We start from the raw sequence: 23,885 nt of genomic DNA, 5'->3' as shown, positions 1-23,885 counted from the left end.
TGGAGTGGGTCACATACAATTTCATGGCTAAGATGGACCAGAAAAGGCCAAATTGGAGGAGGAAGTGATTCGGGCCATCAAAACCTTAAAACGGGCATATCTCACAAACCGGAATGGGTTATTCGATGTACCATATATAATTTTGGGTTAAGAGAAGCTATTTTAGCCAACCAACCCCGCTACGTCGGGTTACCTACGCTGAATTTGCGAGATTCCATTATATTGACGGTCGAAATTTATTTATACTTTCATTTTTACTATTTATAACAAGTTTTAGTTTGATTATAACTCTTCATCCTTTAAGTTTTAGAACTTGTGTCCAACAAGAAAAGTGCTTAGAAAAGTTTAGAGAATAGCATGGTTAAGCAAAGTAGGACACGATTTTAGGGAGTTTAAGTTGTAGTTTGATTATGAAACTTCTTCCTAGGGTTAATATCATTATTTAAGGGATTGTAAACGCGTGGATTCGAGGTATCTTTGTGATGAGTCAAGAGAAACTCCATGTATTCAGATTAGTTATTCCCTTGAGGAAGACAATACTGGGCCTAAGCATGTCCTCCTTGCATCAAAGTCATTTCCTTGCTTAGTATTTATTGCAATTCGATTAGATTATGCATCCAAATGCACTCTAATGATAGAGATATTGATAAACCAAAATTACTTGAATGATGTCGCCGACATTGATGATATAAGAATCCGGGATTGGCTTGACCCTGACCCAGTCACCATCTATTTTTCACTTCACATCTAGTCCTCCCACATCGTCTTGAGCAAGGACGGTCAAGCCGCCAGGATCCTTGTGGTGACTGATGCCCAGGGCAAGGTGCGGGTCAGGGCAAGGTGTGGGTCAGGGATTGACACGGATATTGCTTGTTTGCTCTTTAAAGAAACCCACTCAACCGATCTGCTGGCAAGTCCAAGCTCAATGAAATAAGCTCAAGTAACTTGAATGCTAGCTTCTCCACAACGCCAACATATTCCATGGATGCTTCTTTGATAGGGGAAAAAAAGCCCCAAAGTAAAAAACCAGTTATATATACATATGCAATGTCCACTTTGAATTTGAATTTTTAAGAAGCTATATATGGTTGCAAATGAATTCAATTTTGTATTTTTTGCTGTTTGTAGTACAAGATATAGTTGTAGAAATGGATAGTCACTATTATACTTTTAAATAAATAAATTGAAAATACCTTTTTTTATCTCATTGCCAAGGCCCACATCTCATGGGTTAGGACCTCCATTGAATCCCTCGTGGGCTCCAAATCACATGAGCCACCTACATCACACGGGCCGCCCACGCCGAGTGTGCCCCTCATCTCACAAGCAACTCAACTCGAGCCCGATGTGAAAATCGTCCGTCCATTTGGCAAGCTCGTTTAAAGGCGAGCTCAAAAATAAGATAGATCCAAAGATCAAGTAGACCACACTTCAGAAAGCAGTGGGAGATTGAACGTCTGCCATTGAAACTTTCTTGGGTCACTGAGGTTTTGGATCAATCTGATATTTGTTTTTCCTATTCATATAGGTCTGTGTTACCTTATGAAAAATAAATATTAAGGTGGCCCACCTAACGAATGGACCATCACCATCTTTTACAGGGCCCACCATTTCGATGGTCTGATGTCCCATGCAACTAACTTCTCAGCTCATGATAATTAGAAATGAGATCGAGCCCTTTAGATCTTCCATTACCTCAATTCAGGAGGATAGGTGGGCCACCGATTCCTCTACTCCTGCACTTCTTAATCATCAACCTCGTAGGAAGCTGGGATCACCGTTGGATCGTGGACAACAAAATCAAAAACCTCCTTCCAATCTCTCACGTTCTTGGTATGCTCAGCATCGAAGTAGCCCAGCCAATTCACTTCATTGTGCTGCACTTTCCGCTTCTCCTCCGGCGACAGAGCAAAGAATTCCTTCGTCGCCGATCCGATCTGGTCTAGAAGATCCAATAGCACGCCATGGTTGATCACTCAGAAGAAGCCCCAATCCCTACAGGCAGCCCCCACCTCTGCGATGAGGCCTGAAAAGGACTGCAGACCATCGGGACTGACAGAATTCAACGGCGAGAGATCAATCAGTGGAATTCCGCCCGCCTCGATGATTGTGGGCTTGGACCGGTGCTCTACGGCCTGGATGAAGGCCCGATCAACCTCACACCCCATCTCTCTCTCTCTCTCTCTCTCTATCTCTAGTTCTCTCTCTGTGATTTCACGGTCAATTCAATTCATTTCACGGTCAATTTCCTTCACTTCATGGTCAATTCAATTCATATCACAGTTAATTCCCTTCATTTCATGGTCAATTCAATTCATTTCACGGAAGTTTCGCGAAATTGCCGAAATTGACCGTGAAATGCATGAAATTGAGCGTGAAGTGAAGGGAATTGACCATGAAATGAATTGAATTGACCGTAAAGTGAAGGGGAATCGCCAGAAATGACCGTGAAATGCATGGAATTGACCGTGAAATGAAAGGAATTAACCGTGAAATGAATTGAATTGACCGTGAAGTGAAGGGTTATCTCCATAATTGACCATGAAATGCATGGAAATGACCGTGAAATACATTGAATTAACCTTGAAGTGAAGGGAATTGACCGTGAAATGAATTGAATTGACCGTGAAATGCATGGAAATGACCGTGAAATGAAGCGAATTAACCGTGAAATGCATTGAATTGACCTTGAAGTGAAGGGAATTGACTGTGAAATGAATTGAATTGACCGTGAAGTGAAGGGGAATCGCCGAAATTGACTGTGAAATGCATGGAATTGACCGTGAAATGAAAGGAATTGACTATGAAATGAATTGAATTGACCGTGAAGTGAAGGGAATTGACTGTGAAACGAATTGAATTGACCATGAAGTGAAGGGGAATTGCCAGAATTGACCATGAAATGAAGGGAATTGACCATGAAGTGATTGAAATTGACTACGAAGTGAATAAAATTGACCCCGAAGTTAATGAAATTCATCGCGAACTGATTGAAATTGACCGCAAAGTGAATGAAATGGATTTTCGACCATCGACCTGATGGAATCTTGGAAAATAACTAGGTTGGTTAGCTAAAGTAGCTTCTCCTACCCTAAAATTATAGATGCTATGTTGAGTAACTCATTCTAATTTAAGAGATATGTTTATTAAATTAAAAAAAAAAAAGAGTAAAAAAAATTTATATGCTTATATATACATATTAAATATGTAATAGAGAAAAATGTATGAGAGAAAGGCTCTCCTTGTGAAAAAAAAAATATATTGCACGGGCTGCCGCGGCACGCCATTTTTATTTCTCCCGGTACAATCCCCACTGCTTTTGTGGGTCCCATCGTGAGGTATGTGTTATATCCAAACCGTCCATCTATTTGACGATCTGGTATTAAGGGTTGAGATGAAAAATAAGACAGATCTAACTATCAAGTGGACCACACTGTAAAAGGCAGTGGGGGATTGAACGTCTACCATTGAAACCCTTTTTGGGGTTATAGAAGTTTTGGATCATTATGAAATTTGTTTTTCCTCTTCATCCAGGTCTTTGTGACCTTATGAATAGATTGGATGGAAAATAAATGTTATGGTGGGCCCTACAAAATTTTTAACGGTGAAAATCAATTTTTTGTGGTGTGGTCCAGTTGATCTTTGGATATGATTTTTGTTTTTGATAATGCTCCAAAATGATCTCTAAATATGGATGAACGTTGTGGATATAATAAATACATAACTGTGGGGCCCATCTAGCTTTGATATCTTTTGAACCGTTCGTACAACTCGGAGTTCGAGGAGCGTCAGCGCTCGTCTTCGGGCACCTGCCGATCCGCTTGCGGTGGGAAAAGCAACGGCATTTTCGACCTGAGAAAAACTGTCCGTACAGCTGGGGAGTACTCTTGGGATGTAAAAATAAGAGTGACTAAAAAGGTTAGCGGGCCATAAATGGGTCCTACAGTAGCAAATTTCTCGTTGTTGAGTAACTCAGCACGCAATCCGCTTTGGAGGTTTGCTCGAATACATCCCCACGTATTGAAATAAGATAGTTCAGGACTCTAGCCGTTGGATTTGGGCATATTTCAATGAAAAACTGTTTATTCGATAGGGCTTCCCTTGGATGAGGAAATCCCCGAAAGAAAATCTCAGATTGAATATTTTCATCCGTTGATTATATAAAGATTATAGTGACCGTTAACGTTCAAAGCAAAAGAGCGAAATTATCAAAAGACTAAGATAGTTGAATCTGGAGATTTCTTTTGCAAGACCCATAAATATAACCGGTTTGGATCATTGAAAGATGATATGAATTCACAGACAAAAGTCTCCCTGTCTCATGTTGCAATACGTCTGTTCCATATTCATCATCTACATATGGTCTAATCTTTCAATTTCCTGATATTATTGTCCATTCCAATCTGGATCTTAAAACACTATCCCAGACTCTGTTCGGGTTTGACAGCTACACCATGATTATGGAACAGTACATGTTTGGGTTTGCAAAAACCCAAATGGAGAAAATTTCTCTAATGAAAGATGGACATCCATTTCTAAACTCATTGGGAACAGGTTTTCACCACATATGAACAAAGAGATCCACATAACTGATGTTTGAAAAAAAAAAGAAAAAAGAGGATCCACACATCACAAAACAGATCAAATAACATATCACCAGCCTTCCTTTTTTTTCACAAATACTATGTTTAAGGGACACCATATACATAGAGGTATTTAAGGGGCACGATGCGATTACAATATGTTACTGATCTGCAGATTTCAATTAAAAATGCATACCATTGATAGGCCAATCATAATATGCAAATCACATTGATTGGCCAATCATAACCATCTGAATTCTCTGGTTGAGTTCTGGCTCAGACCATCTAAGTGAATTTGATAGTCATTAATTTGAAGTTTATGATCCTTCAATCAGTCAGTTGGATGGTCTGGATCAAAACGTACAGCAGATAAACCCCTGCCATTGTGAAATGGTTTGAATAGCCACCATGTGGACAACCCGGTGCTCATCACATTCTGTGGAAGAGCTCCACTTGGGCTATTAACCAGAAAACTGAATGCTCTTTCTCATAGGATATATTATTTCATTGTAGCATCCATGCAATTGCAAGATGATTGCAGAGGCCTGCAAGCTTGCACCGAAGATTGGACAATCCCATGGTCGAGCGCATGGATAAAGGCCCACTGGACTAGCCACTTCTGATCTCTGCCTAACAAGATATCTAGTGCAGCTTAAGTGTGGCCATGGTAAGATCTTGTTGGAAGGATGAACGTGTCGGAAGGCGCAATAGGGGAAAAACAGGACGACGATCGATGGATAGTGTGTGTATCTTAGGTGCTCACATCATTCTTTTGAATATGCTGTTTCTCTTGCAGTTGGCAGAGCTCCTGGACTCTTGCAAAACTGCACGAAACAAGAGGAATTCAGCAATATAGTTTCCATGCATTGGATCCAAAATAATAATAATAAGGTGAAGAAAAGAGGACAACGCAACAGAGGAAGGGAGGGAAAACTGAGGTGAGAGGTGCCTCCAGCCTCTAGAGTTCAACGTGGAGCCAGTAAACCACTAGTTTTAGATCGTCCCACTTTGCAAACTCTCTTGCATCGTACCTTAGTGATACACAAACTGCTCTTATATTTTTAATGAGGAATACCGAACTTTCAAAGGTTCAAGGACCATTGGGGTGAGTTCTGTGGGTAGAAACATGCATGCAGGCATTTTTCTACCCACTCATAGAAGAAATCAAATACATGCAACCATATTGCTGGAACTTTTTTATAGGCCTGTCAATGGGACCGGAGTTTGAGCTGGTAGGCTTGGCTGGAGTTTGGGCCTATGTGAAATTAAGATTTTGCTTGGGCCTGTACCTCACTCACTGGCATCCCTACCTTTATACACCCACATCATGAATCTTTTAACATACGTATGCCTCTGTTACCAACCATGTTGGTGATTCACGAGTTTGTGTCCATGTAGTAGGATATTGTATCCTCAAAGTTACACCTATTTCAAGATGAGATTGAGTAGCTTCGTGAGTCGTAATATTTGCAATGCTTCAAGCAAATAGTAATCTATTTCTTCATAGAATCAAACAAATGCTCCTAAATTGCTACTCTTGGTATTGGAGCATGTATTGTCCCATTCCATGACCTGCAGAAAAAAATGATATATTCTGCTTGTCGTCTGTATTGTTGTGAATTTTGACCGACTTCATGCCACATAGAGAGGTACAATACGTTTTCCATCGCTGGGTTGAAAGATGGACACAAATACTATGGGAGAGAATGGATGCATATTGGACAGTTTTCTAAAACATTTTCCAAGGCAGGCACCACTGTCCAGATGACCGATCAAGGGAAAGTGATTTCATCAAATGACAGCATATAGAGATACTTAATGAGCAAATAAATAAGACAGATTCAGAGAGTTGGGGTTTGATAATCCTACGAGTGTGTACAGGCTACCCCTCTAACATTACCACACAGGTGCAAGATCCAAGCTATCCATCAGGTGGCCCTGTAGTAATTAGCATTGTTGCTCTATCACAAAGATCATGACTTTATCTAAATCTAAATTGTTTACCATATATACAAACCATGACGACCCCCCCAATGGAAACCTTTGGCGATGGCCCTCATACGTCAAAGTGCATATAATCAAGTACTCCCTTACATACATGTTTTCTGGTTTTAAAAGATAATTTAGATTGTTTACTATATATACAATGCTCGCATATATCTAAATCAATATTTTTAAAAGCTAGAATCAAATAACGATCAGATAGTACCTTTATGCTCTGCTCACTCATATGGCCTAGACGAGCATGCTACATATGTACAGACGTGGAATTTGTAACAGCTGCTGCCGCTCCACCCGCTGAAGTATTCTTAATCAACCTATAAAGGTTTCTGTGCCTTTGCGCTCTCATAACCACGAGTGCCCTTTTTGAAACTTTAAGGACACCATCAATACTAGTGAACTTGCACCTCATAGTCTCGAGTGCACCCAGAGAAATCAGACTTTTATTCATATCAAGAACGTGCCTGACATCAGTCAAGGTAAGCTAATTCATCCCATCAAACATCTTAATGCTCACAGTACTAATAGCCACAACATTACAGGCATTGTCATTGCTTATAAAAACGCATCCCCTATCGCATTCCTTGTAACTGGCGACCCAATTCCGATGAGGAGTCATGTGATATGATGCTCCTGTGTCAAGGATCCACTCATCTCTAAGATTATCATACAAGTGTCCAACCATAGACACTGACGGAACATTACCACCATTTGTCTCTTCATCAGATGTAACAACATTGGTCTCCTTAGAAGAAGCCTCTGAGTTTTCTTTATTCGGTTTAGGATTGGTACAATCCTTTTTCATGTGTCCAGTCATTCCACAGTTCCAACATTTTAGTTTTCGTTTGCCCTTACCCTTAGATTTTCATTTAGGTCTTGAGGATCCTGTACCTCGATCAGTATTCCTGCCCCTTGTAATCAGTGCATCGAAAGATGTCCCCATATCACCTTTTAGCTTTCTCATGGCATTCTCTTGAAGGGCTGAGATAACGGTGTCGACACTTAGGGTTTTATTTGTAGTGCACATTGTATCCTTGAATGACTCATACGATGTCGGAAGAGAGTTCAACAACATACATGCTTGTTCCTCATCTTTGATCACTTCCTCCATATCTAACAGTTTGCAAACCAATTTATTAAAGTTACTGATGTGGGCTCCCGGATCCCCTCCCTCTGTCATCTTAAAGTCATACCACTGTAGCTTCCAGTGTAAACGATTTTCAGAGAATTTTTTCTCCTAAATATCCTCTAACTTGTCCAAAAACTAGCCACAGTTTTCTCCCTCAAAACATTGTAGAGAACTTCATCCATGAGACATAAACGGATCAAGGATAAAGCCTTCTTATCAAGGGTAGTCCAATCATCATCAGTCATAGTAGACTTTCGTTCCTCAAGAACATCATCCTCACCTTGCTTGGTTAAAGAACTGATCATGTTGATATTCCATAACTCAAAGTTATTTTTGCCTGAGTACTTCTCAATATCATACCTAGTGCTTTTCATTAATGTTAATCCTGCAGATTTACATATGTGCCCTAATGATTGCTTTGATACGACTTATTGGGATTTATTCTACAGAATCACACAGAGATGGATCTAGGATAGCAATCCAAGAGCACCAAGTAAACACAAGAGAACACAAAGATTTAACGCGAAAAATCCTTTCAGGAAAAAATCACGGCACAAAGCGACATAAATCCACTATGAAAGCATAAATTACAAAGAGAGAGGACTTACCCTATTCGAACAACCTCAAATCTGACCTTTGCTACACCATTTGAAAACCTTAGAACTCTTTTAGAAACCCTTGGAATATTTTAGAAAGCCTTAGAATACCTTATAATAGCTCTAGGGACTCTTATTTATAGTTAGGGAACTCTCACTTACGCACATCTCTAGAAACTGCCTCAAATTTACACAGTCCACGCACAATCAACGCACAATATGCGTAACCCTCGACTAGTCGAGCCCTTCAACTGGTCGAAAGACCCTTCGACTAGTCGAAAATCTCAAGAATTCCAAATACATTGTTGCTAGACTTCGAGCCGAACTTTCTCAGGACTAGTCGAAGATATTTAGATTTAAGACCTCTTTTTAATAGCACATACATGGTGGGGTCCATTCGTATTACTAACGGGTCTACTCGCATATGCCGTTTGCGAAAATGCATTGGCCCAAAGTGTCAATCCTTATTTAGTTCCCCATATTATCACTCCCCAAACATAAAAGACTATCTACATCCAATACCTTCATCAGGTGGGCCCCACGATGTGAATTTTAAACCTTTCAACTCATCAGGGGCTTCACTTGGGAAAATGCCAGATGGTTAAAACAAACACCCCTCCAATGGCCCTCATTCAGGGTACACATGTGGCCCCCACTTGGACAGAGCATCCACGTGGTGGGGCCCACCCAATCTACCACAACTCGGACATTCAACTGCCCGCACTTGCTCATGGCATTAACCCACATTAACATGATCCATGCACTTCATAAAATGCCATTACTCCACAAACATTCACTTATCATAAAATCTGGGTTCTTCCTCATATCATACATGGTATTTCCCACATCAACATTCCCCAAGCATAAAGATTCTCTATTTGTGAACGTCCTAACCCTTCATCAAGTGGGCCCCACCTTATTGAGACTGATCAAGTCATCAGGAGCTGGATGGTTAAATGAGCCACCCTCCAACGACCCACATTCAAACCCACTCGCGTAATTGACCAACCCGATTGTGCGGCCCACCACACCCATTATGGCACAATCCACATTTATATGATACATGCACTTTGATAAAATGCCATAACTCCACAGTCATCACTCATCAAACAAACACTCACACACATGTATGAATGTATGAATGTATATCATAATAGCATCAGAGACTTTGGTCATTCAGATATCTTGAAATGAGAAATCTGTATGTTTTCAACATCCAACTTCTTGAAATTGCTCAGCTTCCTTATCTTGAAGAACTTCCCCCAGTTATATTCCTCATACTTCGTGGGATTCTCCTCACTGACCAGCTCTTCCAGAGGCTTCACCATCACATGGTGTGCAGGGTTGAAGAAGAAAGGAATGGAGAATCTCTCTCTCCCTGAGTTCACCGACACACGGTGCTCTGCGCTTTCATACCTATCGTTGCTCCAAACCTGCAAAAAATCTATCGATGAAACACGACGCTTAAAAGCAACGACTTAAAGAATCCAAGTTCTTCAAGTACCACTTTGTAAACAATATTCAATTGGTCGCATGCCAATGTACCTGGACCATCCAATGGATGGAGTACCTCTTGAATGACCCATACATGAAAAATGGCGCAATGGGAAATCTATGACATTGGTCTATGAATTTGGGTGTTAGAAATCTATGACATTGGTCTATGAATTTGGGTGTATTTGTTCTTAAAAAGTTCATTACCAGAACTATGGTTTGGTGGCCTATCGATTGATCCACATGTATGCCGATCTTTTGATGATTGTGTTGTTTAGATGAACTATTGAATCAAATTGCAATTCGAATAGATTTTGTATCCCAATGTGTTCTACGATTAGATTGTGCAAACCCATTTCAATCTATTGAATAGTGTTAGGATGAACTACTGAATCGAATTACAATCACTACTTTAAGGAATTGGTTTCTCATACTGAGGAAGTCATTTCTTGTTTTTATTTTTTATTTTTTCTTTTGAAGACACAGGGTGTCCCTACCTCTTTTTTTGAAGTGAGACTAATCCCTGCGGATACACGCAATCATCCACAATCACGCGTATCGGGTAAAGCCAAGGAGGGGAATCAAACCCTCACCTATAGGGAGCAAACCTATGGTGGAGACCATTCGCCCAAACCTCGTTGGGTAAGAGAAGTCATTTATTACCATGGTGAGGAAGTCATTTCTTACCATTAGTAATTATTGCAATTCAATTAGATAGTGCCCCCAAAAACACTCTTACCATTTCAAATGATAGAGATATTATCTATACTAAGTACCTGAATGATGTCGCCGATGTTGATGATGTAAGAATCCGGTATTGGCTTGACCCTGACCCACTCACCATCTGTTTTTCGCTTCACATCAAGTCCACCCACATCATCTTGAGCAAGGACAGTTAAAGCTCCAGCATCCTTATGGCGACCAACACCCAGGGCGAGGTGTGGGGCAGGGCAAGGAGGGTAGTGATTGAGACGGATAAAGCTCGTTTGTTCTCCAAAGAAACCGCTCAACCGATCGGCCGGCAAATCCAAGCTCAGTGAGATGAGCTCAAGTAACTTGAATGCTAGCTTCTCCACGGCTCGAGCGTATTCCGTGGATGCTTCTCTGATAGAGAAAATCAAAATAAATAAATAAATAAATGCAATATCTACTTGGGTTGTTTGGGAAGCTGGATATGGTTGCATATGAAATCAATTTCCATGGATATGACATTTTCTGCGTTCGGATGCACAACTGAATTGAATTGAATTGCAAAAATTCGATCATGTATGTGGTCGGTGGTCTGTGGGCCCCAACATGATGTATGTGTCTCATCCATGCCGTCCATCCATTTTTCCAGATAATTTTATGGTATCGTCCCAAAACTGAGGTAGATCAAAATGTCAAGTGGGCCACACAGTGTTGATTGAACTCTTACTCTCACCATTAAAAACTTCTTGGGTTTTGAGTCAAGCTGGTGTTTGTTTTTTTACTTTCATCCATGTCTGTATGACCTAATCTACAGGTTGGATGTCAAATAAACATCACAGTGGTCTCTGGGAGGTTTTTAATGGTAGACATTCAATCACTACTGTTTTCCCATGGTGTGGTCCACCTGAGATTTTGATCTGCCTCATATATGGAATAAAGTATTAAAATGATATGTAAAAGTGTTAAAATGATATGTGAAAGTGGACGGACGGTGTGGATAGAACACATATCATGGCGGGGCCCACAAAGCACCGAACACTAGACACCTGGCTAGTTGCAGCATCACTAGCCAAACCGCGTCCCAACACCACCTACCTGGGTGTGATGCTGGCGTCACCACCCAATCCGTTTGTGGGGCCCACCATTTTCGATAGTCTGATATCCCGCGCAACTGAATTTCCGCTCATGATAATCGGAAATGAAATCGAGAAGCTTAAGATCTTCAATTACCTCAATTCAGGAGGATAGGTGGGCCATTGATTCCTCAACTCCTGCAGTTCTTGATCATCAGCCTCATGGGAAGCTGGGATCTCCGTTGGATCTTGGACAGCAAAATCAAAAACCTCCTTCCAATCTCTCACGTTCTTGGTATGCTCGGTATCGTAGTAGCCCAGTGGATTCACTTCGTCGCGTCGTACTCTCCGCTTCTCCTCCGGCGACAGTGCGAAGAAATCTTTCGATGCCGATTTGATTTGGTCCTGAAGATCCAACGGCACGCCATGGTTGATCACTTGGAAGAAGCCCCAGTCCCTACAGGCGGACCCCACCTCTGCGATGAGGCCCGAAAGGGACTGCGGGCCATCGGGACCGACAGAATTCAACGGTGAGAGATCGATCAGCGGAATTCCGCCCGCCTCGATGATTGTGGGCTTGGGCCTGTGTTCTACGGCCTGGATGAACGCCCAATCAACCTCACAACCCATCTCTCTCTCTCTCTATCTAATCGAGAGAATGAGAGGTGCTCTCTTTCTCTCTCTCTATCTAATCGAGAAAGTGAGAGGTGTTTCAACGGACAGTGCGATAATGTTAGCAATGACGTTGGATGTACTTGGGCACCTAGGATTGAAAAAAGCTTCGGTGCTCTGGCGGAGTGTAATGGATGATATACAGGCACTTAATAATTACTTAGATACTGCATATTTGGTATGCAAGTAATTCCAATTATACTGTGTGCAAGTTTGGATGTATCAAGAACAAAAAATTAATGGTTAGTTGTGTTAGGCTTTAATTTGGACAGGCGGCCACACATGTAGTGAATAGTCTAATTTTAATTATATGTGTAAGTTTGTATGTGCTGAGTATGGAAGATTGAACACCTCATCACCCTAAACACTGAAATAGCCAGATTTAGACGGGTATAAGAAGATTAACCTAAAATTTGACAAAGATTCAAGCGGATTTATGAAGGGAAGGATTAGTCATTCAAATGAGATCTTTTTTACTTTGAAAATAATGACTTTTATTAGCAAAATAAATATTTAAAAAGAAAATAGGAAATAAAAAGATTCAGTGTCAATTTTATTAATATAATTATAAATGTAATATAATTGGCAAAAAAGTAAAGCAAAAAATTACATGGAAATTCGAGCACGCAAGATGGTTGTGGACGATTGATAATCTTTTAGACCTGAATAAATATACCTCGTTTCAACACTTGAGGTCTTGGTATCGATCCCTAGTGGGGGAGGCTAACAGTGCATGTACTGACCGTTGGTGTGTACTAACAAGCTAACAAAAAAAAAAAAAAAAAAACTGAATGATTTACCTGACTGGCCATGAGAGAGTCGTGGTTTAGTGAGGAGGTTGTGACCAAGAAAATCACTAGGGACTTGGGAATTTCAGGTTTCCAATGATGGGGTCGCAGATGATTAACTAAACTAAATCTAACTTACTTTGGCAATGTGCTGAATGTAAGAGGAGAGGCTAAGTTAGAGCTATGCTAATTGTTTCGACTTGCTGGGGTATCATGCTAGACAAAAGTGGAGAGACTAAATTAAGCTAGGCTAAGATAGGATAAGTATACATGTGAGACAAAAAATTGATAGGCAACATTTCCCTGATTTTTTTTATTTTTTATTTTTTGTGTTTGGGTTAGCGAGTGTAGACACCCCCATTTAGGGCTGACAAGTTGATCGTGGTACTATAGGATCCCTTAGAATCCAAAAATCCCGATTAAAACTAAGCCCAAAGTCTAAGCCCTAGCCCAATAGCATTTAGGACCACAAAAGGCAAATCTGAGTGGACCAGGGGAAAAATACCACCCCAGGAGGGACCCTTGCAAAAGACGAAGCCCATCCATGTGCCACTTGCCACATGGAACTCCGCTAAATTTTGTGGAGGGGTTAAGTAGGATGAAGACATCAGTCATCATGCATTGGCAAACTCATTGTGGAGGAATGACCCCTTTGCCTAAAATTACATCCATTGCCATTTGATCCAACCATCCACATTGTGCCACATGGCGCTCTCATTCTAGCAGCCAATCATAGCCCTTAGACCCTTTTAACTCTTAGAGTTCACATGAATTGCAAAAAAATGCCCAAAGATTCTATAAATACCTCTTCATATTTCATGTCCAAATAATCTCTTATTACTCACCATTCACAAAGAGAGCTTAAGGGAGAGGAGTGAGAGAAGAAGAGTGGGACTTAATACATCCATTCACCAAGGAGAGGAAGAATGTAAGAGAGGAAGCCCTTCTAAACTAAAATAAATCCTAATCTTAGCCATCCAAGCAGTCACGAGGCTAATCCAGCACACTCAAGTCAACTCTTGCAATAAACCCATTCACCCACTACTCACCTAGCTATGATCGACTACTGTAACACCCGGGATTTTTGGGGGCCGAGTAGATACTCGACTCCTGATATCCCGAGTGCCACATATGCTTTATGTAAGCGGGGTTCTATAATTCATTTTACCTGGCATTGAGCAATTCCTAGAATTAAAATGAACTATACAATGGTCGCCTCATCCAGCTCGTCAGGCTTTGTGGTACCTGCATTAAAGATAAAATCTTATTGGTATTTTAAAATACTGTCCTAGAGTGGGAATGAGTGATCAACTCAGTGGTTCCATTAACATTAAGTTACACAAGCTATCAAATCCACATACAAAATTAATGAAAAGTAAAGTAAGCATGCAGTTCCTAGACGCTCTTATTAATGCACTTGCATGGTATTGTGATATGATGCATGCCCTCGCCATACAACACTCCCTCAAGCGACTCCATCTTACGATCACAAAGGACAAATAGTCGCTCAACCCGACCTCGACTGCCGAGTCGCCAACCTAACTAATGCAATGCGTGAATATTCATGTTAGCCAAGTATTTAATTAAGTTCGTTCATCTAGTAAGATTAGGAAAGTTAAAACACTTTCATTTAATCAATGGCCTTACCCAAATCACTTGGCCCAGGGCGGCCGTAGCGGCTCTGAGCTTTCGATCCTTGATTCAAATTTAGGTATCATCCATTTGTCTCATAAATCGATAATTCCAAAGGTAAGGCATGATACCTAAAGATTTGAGGATAAACTCGGTATGGGTCGTCACCCAAACACCGAGTATGATTACTCAGTTACGAGGTACGGGCTTGTCACATAATCAAATCACCATAAGGGAAAGGGCTCGTCACCCAATTTCATTCATACCCGGGTCGTTCGAATGGTACTCTGGCATGGAACCATCGGCCGGGTAATTTAACGGGGGTCGTTCGAATAAGGAACTATCACCTCCTGTGCTCGTTGGTCACTAAGAAGAGGCTCGTCACCCCAGCGTAGGCTAACAATACGAACACAGTGTCTCATTCCACCATGCCCGGCTCCTAAGACTTGGTTGTTCACTGGTCACTGTAGGGAGGCTCGTCTCCCTAGCGTAAGCCGACAGTTCGGACACAGTGTCTCATTCCACCATGCGCGGCTCATGAGTCTTGAGGATCGTATAATTAACAGTTAATAGTGGCCTCTCAAAAGTATGGGGTGCTTCAGATTCTAGCAAACGTGACCATACATGGTGAACATAGATGGTTGGCCAACTGGTGGACTAATTCGACTGACTCAGGTGAAGTACGGCATAACAAGCACTGGGTGCAAGCATCCTGCATAGTCTAACTACTTTCGGTTGTCTGTCTTCAGCTTGAATCGGTTGGATTGGCCCAGGGCAGCCCTTACGAAACTTTTTGATTTTGCTGGCCAACCCAATTAACTAAATAGCCACAGTACATCAATAATAATAATAAATCAACTATGCATCTTTAGGAACAAATATAAGCAACAAATCAGGAAATTTTACTCTATTGGGCATTTTATCGAATATGCAGGTCACGTTACAACTAACATAGCAATTCATGTGAGGTAAGACATATTGAGTACATAGGAAAGTGAGTAATAGGGAGCAAGAGCAACAAATTTTGCAATTTCAACTTATGCTAGCATCCAATTGAACTTTTAAGCTACATTACACATGATTAGCAATTTATGTGAGGCGAAGGGCCAGACGAACATACACTGGTTAACATACAATCATTCATTCACTACACAATCATTAATCGTAATATGGGATTCGATAATTGGCAACTTAAGGGTAATGGTCCACACCTAGAAATAATCTAACAGTTCATGGAACCGCTCTTAAGGTTTTAGTTCCGTGGGTTGGTGTATCGGAGCCCTGCACCGATAGAATTTGCATGTCAGAGTGCATGCAAGGACCTAAAATGCCAAAATCTAGAAAGGGGCTGGACTCATTACCTTTCTATGGCTGGTGGGCCGCTCCTACGGTGGTGGTGTTGTGTGCTCCAATGAGAGTTGAAGTAGGAGAGTGAATTCCTCAAAATCCAGCTTCTTGGAGCCCCTTCCCCCTCTACTCTCTCTTCTCTCTCTCCTCTTGCTGCAAAAATTCGTATGAGGGTGTGGGATAGAGTTTTTGGGGTTTATATAGTTTGAAAATTAGCCCAATTGACCTTGGGGAGGCTAGACTTGATGCATATACCCTTAATGAGTGCATTTCTGGTCCTTGGGGCTGTCCCAGTAGCCCCCTGGCCCATCTATGCTATGGGATAGGTGTCTCATTGTCAGATGAAGGGTTGTCCCAAGTTTGGTAGCAAACGAATGAGTCAATTGATCGCATGGACCTGATTTGCTATCAACGGTCACCAATGATCGAGCAGGCTCACAATTATTCGGATATGAGCAGAAAAATATCCCTAACTCATGGTCTGAGTTTGATTGCAATTCAACGGTTACAAGTCACAACTTCGTCATTTTAGTGGCAGGGCCAACTCATTTAAGTTTCAGGTTTCAAGTCTCGAAGAGTCACGCCTTTAAAGCTCTATTTTCATGGTCCAAGTTGTGCTGTGGGGTATTGTTTGGGCCCACCATCCGCGATGGACGTCAAGCCCAGTGAGATAGGCATTATTCTATAATTTCGAAAATAGTAGCCCGCTAACGAGTGGTCTAGAGCTTGTTCGATTTCTGGAATGAATTGGGTAGGGAGATTTCTTGGGCACAGTTATTAAGGTTTGGATTAACTAAGTTCACAGTGTGGCCTATTCGAAATTAGCGAAAATGGTTATTTGGTCATGATCACTCTAGATCGTTGGTTCCTCGGCTAAATGAGTGACCATCTTAATTTGGTCCATTAGTCAAAATCCGGGCCATAGCTGGCGTAGCTTTGGGTAGATCTTTAATTTAGTTACGGTTGTCTTGATTAGTCAGTGATGGATTAGTTAGTTTAGGCCCTAGATGAACAATTCACGAGGCTAGACTTGAGGTTCAAGTGATCAGGCGGATTAGTTAGCTTCATACGGTTGGTTAATCGAATTTGGGTGGTTCTTTACTAGTATCACCTACGTATAAGCTTACCTCGAGCATCAAGGGTCAGTAAGTGACGATGTGAGCTAGTTATTTTTTAAAAAAAATAATGAGAATTTTTGACAATCCAAAATAGCAAAATTTCAGGATGTTACAACTACATTCCTACCTTTATTAACATTGTGCATCATCATTTTTACTCTCAATCCACCTGCTCGTCGAGTCAATCCAAGCGTATGCTTTGCGGCTCGCCGGTATACAGAATCTTGCTCATAAAAAACTTGAATCGACTCGGCTTGGACTACTTTTTTAAGTGGGTGAATTCAGGTAGACTTATCTGACCTGGTCCATCGCTTGTAGTAGGCACTGCATTGCTACACTAAAGTTCACATACATTTGCATCATACACGCATAATAGCTAACTTAATCCATGGTATTTCATATTGTTCTGTAAAGTACAGATGTACGCTTGTACGAGTAGAGAGGTACTTAATACTTTCCCTCTTTGTGACCATGATTTCTTACCTAGAATTTTCAGTCGCAAATTAGAAGTCATTTAAAGATAAAATCTCCCCCAATTCATTCTCTTTAAGTTTTTACATGATTTAACCAACTATAGAAATCTGAGTAATTGGCTAGTAAACATAAAATATCCCACACCACAAATACACATGAAAGCTCTAAAAAGGCACCCACGAGTCCAATCCACCTGCAATCTAGTGCCCATAGTAAGGGTGCAGGTCTCTTTATTATTTACTACTTTTATAGACTTAGACAGGCGGTAGCCTTGTGTATGGTCTCTTGACTTTTGTAATCGACATATCTATCGATTGGCGGCATTGGCTTGATATGCTTTTATTTTGAAAAGGGGCTAGCCAAATCATTGCATTACCAAGTGTAGTATTCGTTTATCCCCATTATCATCATCACTTTTGTTTTTCTTAGATTGATGAGGATGCCTTGAAATGTGAAGGGAATTGCTGTATTTATAGCCTCCAAGCTTGATTTTCTTATAATTCTTGCAAAACTCAAGGTTAGAAAGGATTTAGATGGTTGAGATTTTAAATTGCAATCCGGTGAAACCACATGGGTTGGATTAAAAGACATTATAATTTTGGGTGTAAAAGAGGGGCACCAAAGTCGTTTCACATTGTGTAAGCAACAAATGCATACAAATGGGGCTCTCAGCCAAAACGAGAGATCTACCAAGTGGCGAGCTGCCACTCTCCTGCTTTGGTATTCTAGAAACTTGCTACATGTGTAAGAAAATCAAAACCATGTAAACGCGATTGTCCTCAGGATGAAGATCATCTGAAACGAAAAGAAAGCGAGTCCGTCCAAGAGGTGGACTACATCATTTGAATCAATGGAAAACCGATTCTCTAACTCAACACAAAAGCTTATATCATATGATGATCTTAACAACTGATTTTTGTGCTGATTGATCTTCATTGTGCGGCCTACCATTTGAATGGTACAGATTCCCCAGAAAAGGGGCATTCTAGTGGGAAATATGGGGCTGCAATACAAACTATCTGCATGCAGCGGTTTGTATGTGATCAAATCTCCACTAGCCTGGAATCATTTGAAGTTTGCTTGAATACATCGGATGTATTCAGGACTCTAGCCGTTGGATTTGAGGAACGAATTAGATGCGACCCAACCTCGCCCGCGACGGTGCGTTACATGGGGCCCACCTTGATGTACATATTATATATCCATGCTATCCATCCATTTTTCCAAATTATTTTAGGGCATGAGCCCAAAAATGAAGCAAATACAATTCTTAGGTGGGCCATACCATAGGGCTTTCCTTGGATGGGGATTGTCCAAAAGAAAAAATATCTCAATAACCAATACTTTCTTTCATTGATTATATAAAGGTTAGCGGCCGTTCGTGCTTAAGCCAACAGTCCTAAATGATCAACTGAGACTGTCGAATCTAGAGCTTTCTTTTGATATCATGCAGGTCCCATCTTCAATTGCTTGTCACTCTCAAAATGTCATATTTGCTGAATAATCCTATTTCAAAGATCGCATGTTTGTACCACCTTTAATTGCCCGTCACTCTCAAAATGTCACATTAGTCTAATGATCCTAACCTAAATATCACATGTTTTGTTGGGATAAAGGGCGGAATCACACGGAGATGAATCTAGGATAGCAATCCAAAAGCACCAAGCAAAAGGAAGAAGAACACAGCGATTTAATGTGGAAAACCCTTTCGGGAAAAAATCATGGTACAAAACGACAGAAATTCACTATGACATCAGAAATTACAAAGAGAGAAGGCTTACCCGATTGGAACAACCTTGAATCTCACCCTTGTTACACCCCTTTGAAACCCTAGAACTCCTTCTAGAAACTCTTTAGAATATTTTAAGAAGCCTTAACATGTTTTAAATTGCCCTAGGGACTCCTATTTATAGATTAAGAAACTCAACTTTTGCACCGACTTGGAATAATCCGGAAATCACTTCAAATTTACATAACCCGCGCACAATATATGTAACCTCCGACTAGTCGAACTAGAGCTCAGGCTAGTTGAAGGACACTTCGACTGGTCGAATTTCTCGAAAGTTCCAAAATAATTTGTTGTTAGATTTTCACCCGAACTTTCTCGGGCTAGTCGAATTTCCTCATATTTAAGACATTTGTTAATAACATGTTTGTCCCACCTTCAATTGCTTATCACTCTCAAAATGTCACTTTAATCAAATCATCTTATTATATGTTTGTCCCAAATCCATCTATACCTTGGTGTAATAATGTCGCAGCAAATTATCTTCCGGCCAACTTTATTTTTCATGCTCAGACCAAAAACATCGAAATAGCTCATGATCTTCCATTTATCTGCACAAATGATCAACTAGCTGATGACCTCGCCAAAACCATAATTCAAATTCAAATATAAAAAAATGTACTGTCATTTTTTTTTTTGTAACCATTATCTCTAATGTAAATTCTCTTTATTATGTATTTATAATTTTATTTATATATATCGAAATCTCCCCTCCTTATTAAAGTGTGTGAGAGAATTCAAATTCTTATTACTGTTTTACATATACACACACATATCATAATAGCATCAATCTCCACTCTATATTAATGTATGTGAGATAATTCGAATTCTTATTACTATTTTATACACATATCATAATAGCTCTGGAGATTTTAGTCATTCAGATATCTTGAAATGAGAAATCTGAAGGTTTTCAATGTCCAGCTTCTTGAAATTGCTCTGCTTCCTAATCTTGCCGAACTTCCCCCAGTTATATTCCTTATACTTTGCGGGATTCTCCTCACTGACCAACTCTTCCAAGGGCTTCACCATCACATGGTGTGCAGGGTTGAAGAAGAAAGGAATGGAGTATCTCTCTTTCTCCGAGTTCACGGACACCCGGTGCTCAGCACTTTCATACCTGTCATTGCTCCAAACCTGCAAAAAATCTATTGATGAAATATGATACTTTAAAGCAACGATGAAGAATCTATGTTCTTCAACTACCACTTTTTAAATGGTAATCGATTAGTCGCGTGCCAATGTACCCGGACCGTCCGATGGATCAAATACCTCTTGGATGGCCCATACATGAAAATAGCACCAATAATGGGAAATCTGTGACATTGGTTTATGAATTTGGGTGTATTTGTTATTGAAAAGTTAATTAGCAGATTTGTGGTTAGGTGGCCCATTAATTGATCAAAATGTATGTTGTTCTTTTGACGATTGTGTTGTTTGGATGAACTATTGAATCAAATTGTAATTCAATTATGTTTCGTATCCCAATACATTCTATGGTTAGAGTGTGCAAAATCCATTTCAAACTAGGTATTTGGATGAACTATTGAATCCAATTGCAATAACAAACTCAAGGAAGTGGTTTCTCATACTGAGGAAGTCTAATGTGGAGCAGGTCTCATACAATTTCATGGCTAAGATGGACCAGAAAAGGCCAGATTGGAGGAGGAAGTGATTCGGGCCATCAGAACATTAAAACAAGCATATCTCGCAAACTAGAATGGGTTATCTGATGTACTATATATGATTTTGGGTTAGGAGAAGCTATTTTAGCCAACCAACCCCGCTATGCCGGGTCGCCCACGCCGAATTTGCGAGATTCCATCATATCGACGGTCAAAATTTCATTTTATTTTCATTTTTACTATTTATAGCAAGTTTTAGTTTGATTATAACTCTTCATCCTTTGAGTTTTAGAAGTTGTGTCCAACAAGAAAAGTGCTTCGATAAGTTAAGAGAATAGCATGGTTAAGCAAAATAGGACACAATTTTAGGGAGTTTTAGCTATAGTTTGATTATGAAACTTCTTCCTAGGGTTATATCATTATTTAAGGGAGTGTAAACTTGTGGATTCGAGGTATCTTTGTGATGAGTCAAGAGAAACTCCATGTATTCAGATTAGTTATCCCCTGAGGAAGACGGTACTGGATCTAATCATGTCCTCCTTGCGTCAAAGTCATTTCCTAGCTTAGTATTTATTGCAATTCGATTAGATTATGCATCCAAATGCACTCTAATGATAGAGATATTGATAAACCAAAAGTACCTGAATGATGTCACCGACATTGATGATATAAGAATCTGGGATTGGCTTGACCCTGACCCACTCACCATCTGTTTTTCGCTTCACATCTAGTCCTCCCACATCGTCTTGAGCAAGGACAGTCAGGCCGCCAGGATCCTTGTGGCGACCAACGCCCAGGGCAAGGTGCGGGCCAGGGCAAGGAGGGTAGTGATTGACACGGATATTGCTTGTTTGCTCTTTAAAAAAAGTGCTCAACCGATCTGCCGGCAAGTCTAAGCTCAGTGAAATAAGCTCAAGTAACTTGAATGCTAGCTTCTCCACAGCTCGGGCATATTCCATGGATGCTTCTCTGATAGCGAAAAAAATCCCACAAATAAAAAACCAGTTATATATATGCACATGTAATGTCCACTTTGAATTTGAATTTTTGGAATTGTATTTTTTGCCGTTTGTAGTATGAGATATAGTTGTAGAAATGGATAGTCACTATTATACTTTTGGATAAATGAATTGAAAATGCCTTCTGTTTTCTCATTGTCAAGGCCTACGTCTCAGGGGTTAGGACCTCGCCGAATCCTCTCATGGATTTCAAATCATATGAGTACCACCTCACACGAGCCACCTGCATTATACGTAATTATACGGGCCGCCCGTCCCTTGTGTGCCTCTGCATCTCACAGCAACTCAACTCAAGTCACACGTGAAACTGCACAGGTATAAGGTTGCTAGGGCCACCGACATGGCTGGTGTGCGTACGTGAATTGACGTCACCGAGTTCTGTGGGCCCACCATGAGGTATGTGTTATATCAAAACTGTCCGACCGTTTGGCAAGCTCGTTTTAAGGCTTCCGCCCAAAAATACGATAGCTCCAAAGATCAAGTAGACCACACTGTAGAAAGCAATGGGGGATTAAACGTCTGCCATTGAAACTTTCTTGGGGTAACTGAAGTTTTGGATGAATCTGATATTTGTTTTTTCTATTCATCCAGGTTTTTTTGACCTTATGAACAGATTGGATGGAAAATAAATATTAAGGTGGGCCGTACAAATATTTTAACGGTGGAAATCATTGTTCCCACTGCTATTTATGGTATGGTCCACTTGAGCTTTGGATATGATTCATTTTTTGGATCATGCCTAAAATGATCTTTCCAAATGGATGAACGGTGTGGATATAATAAATACATCATCGTGGGGCCCACTAGATTTGGATCACTTCATTTTTAGCTCATGCCAGCCGGCAAAACAGATGGATGGCGTGGATATACGGCTCCATGGTAACAGCCTTTCCAAATCCGCTCTCTGGGACCCATGGGTAGAAAAATTTTAAACGTCCATTCAAAAAGTTTTCCACGGTAAGCATTCAATCCCCACCGTTCCCTGCGGTGTGATCTGCTCGAGATTTGGATCTAAAATGAGCTGAAACAATGGATGGACGGCGTAGATAAAAACACATACATCATGGTGGGGCCACAGAGCTTTGACATCAGCTAGTTGGCTGGTGTTGGGGTCACTGGCCAAACCACATCCATCAAAATCAATGGATTGCCATTGGCCAATGCTAGTAGGACTCTACGTCCACGCATGGCCCACCTAACGAATGGACCATCTCCATCTTTTGCGGGGCCCACCATTTCGATGGTCTGATGTCCCATGCAACTGACTTTTCAGCTCATGATAATCAGAAACGAGATCGAGCCGTTTAGATCTTCCATTACCTCAATTCAAGAGGATAGGTGGGCCACCGATTCCTCAACTCCTGCACTTCTTGATCATCAGCCTCGTAGGAAGCTGGGATCACCGTTGGAACGTGGACAACAAAATCAAAAACCTCCTTCCAATCTCTCACGTTCTTGGTATGCTCGGTATCGAAATAGCCCAGCCAATTCATTTCGTCGCGCCGCACTTTCCGCTTCTCCTCCGGCGACAGAGCGAAGAATTCCTTCGCCGCCGATCCGATCCGGTCTAGAAGATCCAACGGCACGCCATGGTTGATCACTTGGAAGAAGCCCCAATCCCTACAGGCGGCCCCCACCTCCGCGATGAGGCCCGAAAGGGACTGCAGACCTTCGGGACCGACAGAATTTAACGGCGAGAGATCAATCAGCGGAATTCCGCTCACCTCGATGATTGTGGGCTTGGGCCTGTGCTCTACGGCCTGGATGAAGACCCGATCAACCTCACACCCCATATCTCTCTCTCTCTCTCTCTCTCTCTAGTTCTCTCTCTGTGATTTTCTCTCTGTAATTGAGAGAA

General features: G+C 41.0%; 2 protein-coding genes, 1 long non-coding RNA gene and 1 pseudogene across 5 annotated transcripts; 1 reads left to right on the top strand and 3 right to left on the bottom strand.

Moving 5' to 3' along the window:
• LOC131218630 (jasmonate-induced oxygenase 2-like) overlaps positions 1 to 2,209 on the bottom strand; it is an 8,959-nt pseudogene extending 6,750 nt beyond the window's left edge.
• Positions 1,267 to 23,330, top strand: LOC131218634 (uncharacterized). The gene is made up of 3 exons (XR_009157798.1): positions 1,267 to 1,561; positions 22,665 to 22,724; positions 23,195 to 23,330. It is a non-coding gene; the product is annotated as an uncharacterized LOC131218634 (long non-coding RNA).
• On the bottom strand, positions 4,642 to 12,301 carry LOC131218628 (protein DMR6-LIKE OXYGENASE 2-like). 3 transcript variants are annotated; one of them, XM_058213293.1, is made up of 3 exons: positions 11,724 to 12,301; positions 10,580 to 10,907; positions 4,642 to 5,407 (listed from the first exon to the last, which is right to left on the bottom strand). In XM_058213293.1, the coding sequence occupies exons 1-3, from the start codon at positions 12,194 to 12,196 to the stop codon at positions 5,348 to 5,350; spliced, it is 861 nt and encodes a 286-aa protein (XP_058069276.1). In that variant the 5' UTR covers positions 12,197 to 12,301; the 3' UTR covers positions 4,642 to 5,347. The 3 variants fall into 3 exon arrangements, with proteins under 3 accessions (XP_058069276.1, XP_058069274.1, XP_058069275.1); XM_058213291.1 differs by lacking the exon at positions 4,642 to 5,407 and adding an exon at positions 9,361 to 9,742; XM_058213292.1 differs by lacking the exon at positions 4,642 to 5,407 and adding an exon at positions 9,791 to 9,934.
• On the bottom strand, positions 20,112 to 23,885 carry LOC131218626 (protein DMR6-LIKE OXYGENASE 2-like). The gene is made up of 3 exons (XM_058213290.1): positions 23,348 to 23,885; positions 21,650 to 21,977; positions 20,112 to 20,520 (listed from the first exon to the last, which is right to left on the bottom strand). Exons 1-3 carry the CDS (start codon positions 23,818 to 23,820, stop codon positions 20,260 to 20,262), a joined length of 1,062 nt encoding a protein of 353 aa, XP_058069273.1. The 5' UTR covers positions 23,821 to 23,885; the 3' UTR covers positions 20,112 to 20,259.

Source organism: Magnolia sinica, chromosome 11 (assembly GCF_029962835.1).
Source record: "Magnolia sinica isolate HGM2019 chromosome 11, MsV1, whole genome shotgun sequence".
In the NCBI taxonomy this organism is placed as follows: Eukaryota; Viridiplantae; Streptophyta; class Magnoliopsida; order Magnoliales; family Magnoliaceae; genus Magnolia; species Magnolia sinica.
Note: the sequence above shows the minus strand (reverse complement) of the source record. Positions and strands in the feature narration are given on the sequence as shown.